The 9,858-nt window shown below is 32.2% G+C and overlaps 1 protein-coding gene across 1 annotated transcript in view; it reads right to left on the bottom strand.

Annotated features, from left to right (window-relative positions):
- Positions 1–2,985, bottom strand: part of LOC125845009 (putative disease resistance RPP13-like protein 1) — a 7,280-nt gene extending 4,295 nt beyond the window's left edge. The window contains exons 1-2 of the mRNA XM_049524380.1: positions 2,821–2,985; positions 686–2,232 (exon numbers count right to left, since the gene is read on the bottom strand). Of these exons, the coding sequence (XP_049380337.1) occupies positions 686–2,223 (1,538 nt within the window). The 5' untranslated portion in view covers positions 2,224–2,232; positions 2,821–2,985. The remainder of the gene's footprint in view (positions 1–685; positions 2,233–2,820) is intronic.
- Between the last annotated feature and the right edge of the window lie 6,873 nt (positions 2,986–9,858).

Raw genomic sequence — 9,858 nt, 5'->3', positions numbered from 1 at the left:
CCACCTCAAAGATAACTTGTCAACATGATTCTTCTCCCTCATCTTTGCCTTCACAGCTTCCCTTCTATCAACCACATTTTGCAACTCTAGAACTGATAGAGATCCATACAAGTTATTTAATTCACCCAAATCTTCCATTCTCAAACCACCGCGACCACCTTCAAGAAACTTGGCTCCCACCAACACTTGGAGGCTTTTCAACTTGCTCAGATGTAGTGGCATCTTCAAGCGAGAAGTGTTGCTTATGTCAAGATGACGCAAGTTAATCAACTTCACCATATGCAGCGGTAGCTCCTTAAGATAACCACAAGATGACAGGAGAAGTGTCTCTAAGTTATACAATACACAAATGGAATTAGGCAACTTTTCAATCAATGTCATAGAAAGGTCCAAAAAACTGAGGAGCTTTAATTTGATAAACAATTCATTTGGCAACTCCTTAATCCTGTAATGAGACAATGATAGTACCCTCAAGGATCTTAGTCTTGGCAGTATGTTATGTTGCACCCTCTTGCTTAGAGGGTAATAATAATAAGCATTGAGATCAATACATGTTGGAAGCAATGTCCTCAGCTGCTCCAATTTGTAGAGGGGAGTCAATTTCTCAAACTCACCATCATTTCCCATTGAATAAGATAAGTGCCGACTTTTTTCCAACATATGCGATCCTTGGCTCTCTTCCAACCTGATACAAAGTTTTGAAGATGCAATTTGGGCTAAATCGTTGACAAGGTCATGCATTAAGAATTTCTCTATGTTCCCTTCAGAAGGATTTGGGACCCTTTCAAATAATGATCTTGATCTCAACTCCAGAAAATATTGGTTGCCTGAATCTTCAATTATTTCATCTTCCTGTGGTACGAGACCATTGGCAATCCACAGATGAATAACTTGTTCTCTCCTAAATGGATAATCTTTAGGAAATATTGCACAATAGGAAAAACATCGTTTTAAATGTGCTGGAAGATCATTGTAGCTCAACATCAGCGCTGGTAATATGTCATTGTGTGGCAGCTCCCATATTTCACTTCTCAAAATACGTTTCCACTCTTCAACCTCTGATTTGGAGCGTAACATGCCAGCAAGAGTCTTCAGAGCTAAGGGCAGTCCCTTGCACTTAGCTGCAATTTGTTTTCCGACCTCTTCAAGTTCTGGATGTTCCATAGGATCCATGTTTTCAAATGCATGTCTTTTAAATAAAGACCAAGAGGCTTCAATAGACAAATTGTCCATGCTAATTTGCTCATTTCCCATCATCAAGGCAACACTCTCTTTACGTGTCGTCACAATGATCTTACTACCTACATCTCCTTGTACAAACATATTTCTCAAGTCAACCCATTCGTTGTAGTTGTCATTCCACACATCATCCAGAACAATAAGAAACTTCTTCCCCTTTAAGTTCTCCTTCAATTTGACTTGAAGCTGATTAAGATTGTCATCAACCTTTAAGTCAGTTGAGCCAATTTCTTGAAGTAACCCTTTTGTTATTCTGAAAGCATCATATGTCTCAGAAACACAAAACCAAGCTTTCAAACCAAAATAATCCTTCACCTTCTCATCATTGTAAACTACTTTTACAAGTGTTGTCTTACCCAGGCCGCCCATTCCAACAATAGGAACTACTGTCATATTCTTTCCACTTGCATCTTCAGACAATATACGGTCAATCAAATCTGCTATTTCACTCTGCCTTCCAAAGATATCAGAATCATCAACCAAAGAAGTTGAAGGTGTTCTAGTTTCTTGTTTAGTTGAACCAAAATGCTCCGTTAAGCCAAGGTCACCAATTTGCTCTTGCAAATCCTTTAATGTTTCAATAGTATCTTCCAACTTCTCCTTTATGTTAAGACAAAAAGCATCACTCAAGCACAGGTTGCAAATCCTCCAATGTTTCATTAGTGTTTCTGCAAGATTTTGATGTTGACCTTCCGCCTTAAGCCTCAAAGCTTCATAATTGACTTCTTCTATTAAGTTTTCAGCAGAGTCCACAGCAACTCGAAGCTCATTAAGCCAGTCTCTCACAGATGGATTTAATGCTTGCTTATTCTCTGCATCACTTAGCACAATCTGAAGACCACGCAAAGTCATTTTCAGCTTCTTTAAGAGCCGAACATGATGCTTTTGCTTCTGAAACATGTTGACAAGATCACCCTGAGGAGCAAGCCTTTCAAAGAGAACATTAAGAGCTGAAGAGAGAAATGCTCCACCAACTACCTCCATTTCTGAAATCTGCAAGCAAAACAAGGAACCACAAAATGATTTCAAGAATTTTGAGAAGATAAATGTTTCAATCTTAAATTACTAACAACTTTATTTTACCTGTTGAATGGTAAGAGTAATATGTAATAAAGAATGATTGTTCTCTCTCAATTACTTGTAATTGATACAACTATGTTTTATGTACAGTCAACAGCTGACAGACATAGAAAAAAGAACTGGCAAAACTGTCCTTTTTCCCAAAAACAAAATAATGGAGTCTGGTTTCTTGACTATTCATTACTTTTTTCAATTCAATAATTGAAGCAAGAGAGGAAAGGGACTCCCACCCATGTTTATGAATAGCAGTAAACATGGCTCTTAGTTAAAGAGCTCAGTTGTTTTGAGGGAAACAAAAGCATTAATTATACTGGAAGTGTGTGTCTCTAGATATGCTGTTCACACCATCTATAGAAGAAGTTCAAGTGTTTTTCTGATGCATTAACTGTAACTACAAGGATGAGATCAGTATTCTTTTCACACTAATCTACAGAAGATCACATAAATGATCAAATATCATGTATAAACTGAGTTCATGTGGTCATCAAGAGTTAGATTTACCTGTTGAATGCTAAGAGTAATTTTCAAACAAGAATGATCACTGATTTTTCTCTCTCTCCCTCCCTTTTGCTTGTAATTGGTACAGTCCTTTTTCTTTTTCAAAAGTTGTTTTTCATCCAACAAGAAGACAAAGACTTCATAATGGAGTCTGGTTTCTTGACTAGCTCAATATAATAATTGAGAAAAATAAAACCAAATGATCAGAGTATACCAACTGTTTGCTTTTGTTAATTGAATAATAGAGGAAGGTATCTTTTGCTTTATGTCTATTCATTACTTTTATTTTATGCACTTGTCCATTTTTCAACAGCTCATTATAGTGCTTAATTGAGCCTAACATATCATGAATACAAATCGAAGTGTGGAGATTAATTATTTTGGACATACAAATCTTCTATACTACCTTAAAAACATGAACTTCCAAACATGAATGTTGAATTACTATATTACCCCCAATTAAAAACATGAACTTCCGATAAGTAGTGACTTTTTCGAAAGGTTGTGACTTTTCGGATAAGGCACAATTAACACCTATTCATACTACTATTTGGTAGCTATAAAAAGAGGGGGTTTCCTCACACTTTTAAACTACAATTTTTTAAAGTTCTCTACTCTTCTTCTTCTTAAATAATCTCAAGTGTTATTTGCAAAAATTGATTAAGTTCAAAATTCGAGGTACCTCATAAGAAAAGATGGTGAAAAAATTGTAGCAAATCATTCATTAATTCACACCCGTATTTTTTCTTACCATTTTCATGAGTTAACAGTGATAAAAAGTTGTGGGAGAGACAATGATATTAAATAGATATGAAAAAAGGCATATGATTTTGGTAAGATATTTCTTCTTTGTTTTTTTATTTTTTATTCTTTTCCCTCAAACGAAGGAACTTCTTCCTAATTTTTCTAAAATAATGGATATCAATGTAGTCCATTGAATTATTAGTTTTGACGTTAAATTCACTATTTCAAAAATAGATTTTCCCTGTCCTTTTTTCAATGGAGTCTGGTTTTTCATTACTTTTTCAATTCAATAATTGAAGCAAGAGAATAAGGGCGGGTGTACAAAGCCCCCCAAGTAATAAATTTCTACACACCTTATTATTAACGTGCTAAAAGGGACTTATGTTGGTGCAACCGTAAATTCGTCTTTGTGTGACTTATAGGTCACACAGGTTTGAGTCGTGAAGGCTAATACTAATTTTTGTATTAGGTTAGGTTGTATATATACATCAAACTCCTTGAGATATGACGTTTTCCCGAACTATACTAACGCGGAGTACTTTGTACACCAAACTCTCCTTGCCCTATCCTCTGTGTATTGAAGCACAATGTTTTTAGTGACAAGTTCCTTGAAGAAGCAAATTAGATCAACTAAATAAATTTGTTAGAACTTTTATACTTCTTCGGTTTCAATCTAAGTGTCGTATTTATCTTTTTGACTTGTCTCAAAAAGAGTATGTCTTTCAATTCCTAAATTCTACCTTGTAAATTTAATATCATAAAATTTAAAAAACTACACATATCTTTAATTTAAGATCATAAAATTTAAAAGTCTCATTTTATTTAATAAACTTTGTGCTCAAGTAAACTAAGACACTTATATTGAAACAGAGTGAGCACATCAAGACCGAAAAATAAACCATGACGTTAACATTACGGAATATTAGCACAACCTCAAGACCAAACAAAGTCATCCTCAGCTTCAGAAAATGCACCACATCTGCAAAGCAAAATAAAGAACTAAAAATGGTTTAAGAAATTAATTTGAGAAGATAAATGTTTCTATCTTCAAAATTACTAAAGGAACTTTACTTTACCTGTTGATGCTAATTATGGAAATGAATTATGTAAGTGTTAAATTTTGTATAAGTAATATCATGTTTGTTAGTTGGTTAAGAGGTAAGTTATTCATGTATAAAATTAATGAGTTTATGTGGTGTTCGGTTTACAATTTAGAAATTCACGTAACTTATACATGTATAGATTAATATGAGGAAATCTATATACTTCCTCCGTTTCACAAAGAATAGTCTAATTTAACTTGACACGGAGTTTAAGAAAATAAAGAAGACTTTTGAATAATCTTGTGGTCCTAAATTAAAGTTATGTCAAATGTACAAAATTGTCATTTAATCTTGTGGCCTTAAACATGCCACGTGGAAAACTGAAATTAAAATGTTACCAAAATAAGAAAGAGGTTATTCTTTTTTAAACAGACTAAAAAGGAAATGATGTCATTCTTTTTTAAATGAAGGGAGTATTATTTTACACGGGATAAAAGATGAAATAAGTAATACATAAATAAGTAAATCATAGATCAAATAATACATAAATCCCATTTCTGCTAAGCCAATCTCCATTTCTGAAATCTGCAAATCAAAACAAGGAGAACACAAAATGATTTTGAGAAGATAATTTTTTCTATCTTGAATGCTAAGAGTAATTTGCAAACAAGAATAATCAGTGATCTATAATTGGTACAACTATAGTTTTCTACAGTCAACAACTGACAGCTATAGGAAAATAAGTAATAATTTATATTGTCTTTTTTTTCCTTTTCCATGAGTGTCACTTTTCACCTAACAACAAGAGTCTTTTATCTCAATTGAATAATTGAGGCAAGAGAGGAAAGATATTTTATTTATTTTGGGTGGGTGGGTGGGGATGCGGACAGCCATAGAAGAAAAAAGAATCAAAACTGTCCCTTTTTTTTATCAAAAGTATCACTTTTCACCCAACAACAACACTTTGTCTTCATAATGTTCTATTTTCATTTCTTCTTACTTTACTATCATTTTTATACATTTTATCAAAGCACAAGGGTGAATATGTGCAACTCTAAACCGCATCCTCCTTTCTCAATTCACTGGAAAAATTGAAACAACAAAAATGCATGGTCTAGGAAGGCGTATTCGCAATGATAGTTCTATATGTTAAAGAACGAAAAAAGTCTTATATTGGTAATTAATAAGATGGGTGATCACTTTATCAGGCTCAGATAATCTCTTTAAGTCAGCTTTTGGAGTGTGAGGTAGGCCAAAAACTTAATTGTACACTATTTTACCCTATTGAATGAATATAGCTTTAACTTTTTTCCAATAAGACAACCTCATATTTCAAAAGATTATTCATATTGGGTTGATGCAATTAAAATTGATGTAACACAATTTATCAACACTAAATCATTTATTATTATTTGTAATTTTGTATTATAGAAAAATTATATTTTTGATTAAGTTCGTAGTATACTTAGTTTTCGTTAATATTATTTTTATATAAGATTTAAGTTAATTTTACTATAAATTATAAAGAAAATATAATCATTACAAAAATGAAAAGTGCAAATATAATATATATTATTAATAAATGAGAAAATTTGATGTATAGCAAATATAAAATCAATATTTGTACTCCATGGCAATACTTTATATAATTGCACTTCATTGCAAAATTTGTGTTTGCTAAGGAGATGTTTTTCTGTATATCTCGGTTGCCTCATTCCATTTTATATACTATTTGATTTTTTTTTAAAAAAATTAAAATGGTGGTAATTTCGATTGCAATAAAAGCAAAAAAATCATTGGAGTCACGCACATTTTGTGTCAGTAGAATTTCTTTCCTTCTACGTCTTCTTCATCACTACGAACTCCATTGAAGCTTAGTTCAGAAAATCGATCAAGTTGTTGACAATAAAGAGGAGGTAAAATGTATTTCCTGTTGAAAAATACTTTGATTTTATTTATTTTTTCTGGTCGAAATTGGTATTCAACTTGAATTGAAAATCAGATTTGCTTTAAAACTTTCATCAATTGAAATTGAATGTAGATTTCAAGTTGTATATTTTGTTCGTAATAGAGTTTAACAGTTATGATTTCAAAATTTGTGATATCAAATTTTCTGGATGATAATATTGTTGATTATTTTGAACTTTAGATCGCAGAGTCGCTTTGTTCACAGTCATATTTTTTTTGGATTTGTATATTTGTTGTCAAATCTATGAATGAAGATGAAATTGTAATATGATTTGTTAAGAGTTTATACGTATAGGTGTTTTGGTATGATTCAATCAGATTTGTATAATTCATATATGAAATTGTTGACTATTGTTTCGAATTTGTATATTTATACAGTGCAGGTGCATCTTTGGTTTGGATATATGAATCTGTATATTTGTATACAATTTTATCAATTGTATATTTGTATAAAGCTTTAATTTGTGTATATAATCTTTTATATAAGTGTATATTGGGAATATGTATATAAATGAAAATAGAATTCGCTGTAGTCTATATACATATACCTATTAGTGTTGTTGTGAGTTATATAAGTATATGAAATTGTTGACTATTTTTTCGAATTTGTATATTTATACAGTGCAAGTTCGTCCTTAGTTTGGATGTATGATTCTGTATTTAATAGGTATATGTATATGTCTATTATTTTAGGTTTGTCTATTGTATATTTGTATAAAGCTTTAATTTGTATATAAGTATATATTAGGAATATGTATATAAATGAAAATCTGAAGTCGCTATAATTTGTATAAGTATATGTTCTTTTGTTGTTGCAATTTTCAATCATATAAATATGTATATATAACTTAATTTTTTTATACAGAAATAATAAAAATGGCTTCGTTAGTTGTGTTGGTTATGCATTCTGGTAGATGAGACAGTGACAATTGTTACGTTGATTATACAATTAAGGAGGTTATTTTCAAAGAAAGTTCATCGTATAAGGAGTTGTATAATGTCATTGCACCGCAATTCGAGGTTGATATGAATGTGATTAAGCTGAAAATTGAGTATAAGGTTGAAGAAAGCAACACACCAATGTTGATTCACAGCGACATGGGTGTTAGAGTGTATATCTAATCTGATTTCGATAAAAAAGATCACGATTTTTTCCTTCAGAAATGAATCGGGAAGCTATATTTCAAGAAATCTCCGCGAGAATCCTAGCGGCAGCTCCGCAATACCGAAGGGCTTGAATTTGGAGAAGAACGACTATAGCAAGAAGAAACAATTTAGCTAGTAGAGGCTTGTACTGAGATTGGGTGAGGGAGAAAAACCCATTAATAGCAAACTGACTGAGAGATTTGCTCCTCAATGAAAATAAATGAAACTGTAGCTATTTTATTTATTTTAAATTAATAGTTTGCCATTATGTACAATTTTCCCTTAATAAATAAAACAATGTACTTTAAATAATCGAAAACAATAAACATGCAGTGCTGATTCGAAAAGTGATTGGAGATTAGGGCAATCCCTCATGTCTAGACTTTGAAGCGAAGTGAGGTGCCAAAGACGTAGTGTCTGGAGCTCATGATGTCTGTTTTATTTAAAAATATATAATCGGACTGATTTTAAGAGTCGCCACTTAATTTTTATAGAAAAATTAAGAAAACTAATTCTTCAAAAGATTAAAACAGAAAATCAATTGAAAAAATATTTAAATAGGTTCGGGATTCTTATTAACATTTCCAGAAAGGTTTAAAAGCACCCGATATGCCCGCTAATATGCGGTTATCCGGTAATTAATTATTTGGCTAAATTTATTTGACTTGATTCGTATTGAACAAATTTTATAATTAGGACCAGGAAAGGGGAACTGTTAAGATTTTATCTAAGTGAAATATTTTGAAAACTTATTTATTTATTTAAGTCAAGTAAAAGATAAATAATTTAGTTAAGTAATTAATTCAAAATGGATGTCTTTGGGGATTTTGAAATTTTAAAACCTTAAGATTAAGTAGCAGATATTGATAAGTAAATAAACACAATAAAAGCAAAGAGGGAAAGAGACTTGAGCCCAAATCTGATTTTCCTGTCCGCCTGGATCAGTATTTGGGCCCATTTGAGTCATCTGCGCTTGTCCTAAACTAACATAAAAATAAAATATTATTTGGGTCTTAGGCCCAATTTTTCACCTGTCCTAAATTCTAGCAAGACAATAGACAAGTGGGCTTAGGCCCAAAAATAACAAAATACAATTTTTTGTAATAAAGAGTGGGCATTTGGCCCAATCTTTTCAATTTTTCGATCTACTGCATATTCTTTCAACTCCGGGACCTATTCGTCAATTTTTAGCTGGCCCACTCGATAAACACAGGAATTTGAACCTTTGTGGCTCTCTCGAAATGCAAGGGAAGGAGATAGGAGTTCATGAAGAACTCGGGATATTTTACATGCAAAACGAAGAAAAGAATAGAAGAATCAGTAACCAGTAGTAACATCTCTGAACCGGTCACTAAATAATAAATGTATCAAAAAGAACACAATTTATCCATATTGAGAACAACTAGCAGTAACTGTGAGCTTAACAAAATGCGAATAAATGAAAAGAAAACCAAAAGCAAGCCAAGATAATCAGATTACTCACACTTATGCTATTGTCTCCAACTAACTTCCATTTTTAGGAAATTGACCAGTAGTTGAAGCAAACGAGTTGTGGACACACAAAGCAATAATTTAACTCTAAGTTATAGACCAAAGAATATAAGACAACACGAAGTCGGTAGAGTCAAATTTGGCAACCACAACAACAAGATTATACACTTGAGACCGCAACACTTCATTACTTAACACAATTTGGGGGACACATAAATCAACCAAGGAATATGCCTCTAAAACGATAATAATTATTGATTTTACGCATAAGATGAGCCTTTGTTAAATGTTTGTCTCAACAACACTACTTTTAACTAAAAATAAATCAACTTAATTTAAATGAGGGAACTATCGACACAATATGGGTAGCCGTTCGCCACATTCTTAAGACGATATGGCCTCAAATTTTAAACATGATGAAACAATTATAGACGGACAAATTATATTATGCAAGGAATAGAGAGACAATGAACTCAAAACGGAGACGAACAACGATAGAGACATGCTGATAACCTTGTTGGAATGAAACGGTGCTTAAACAGAGGAGAATGAAATCACAAAAAAAGAAACTAAAACACTTCAGCAGGGTTCGTAGTATGTAACTACATTAGAATTCTAGAACAGAAATTCGCATCCACACGGAGACAAG

This window comes from Solanum stenotomum, chromosome 11, assembly GCF_019186545.1.
Source record: "Solanum stenotomum isolate F172 chromosome 11, ASM1918654v1, whole genome shotgun sequence".
NCBI classification, from domain to species: Eukaryota; Viridiplantae; Streptophyta; class Magnoliopsida; order Solanales; family Solanaceae; genus Solanum; species Solanum stenotomum.
This window is presented reverse-complemented; position numbering and strand designations above follow the sequence as displayed.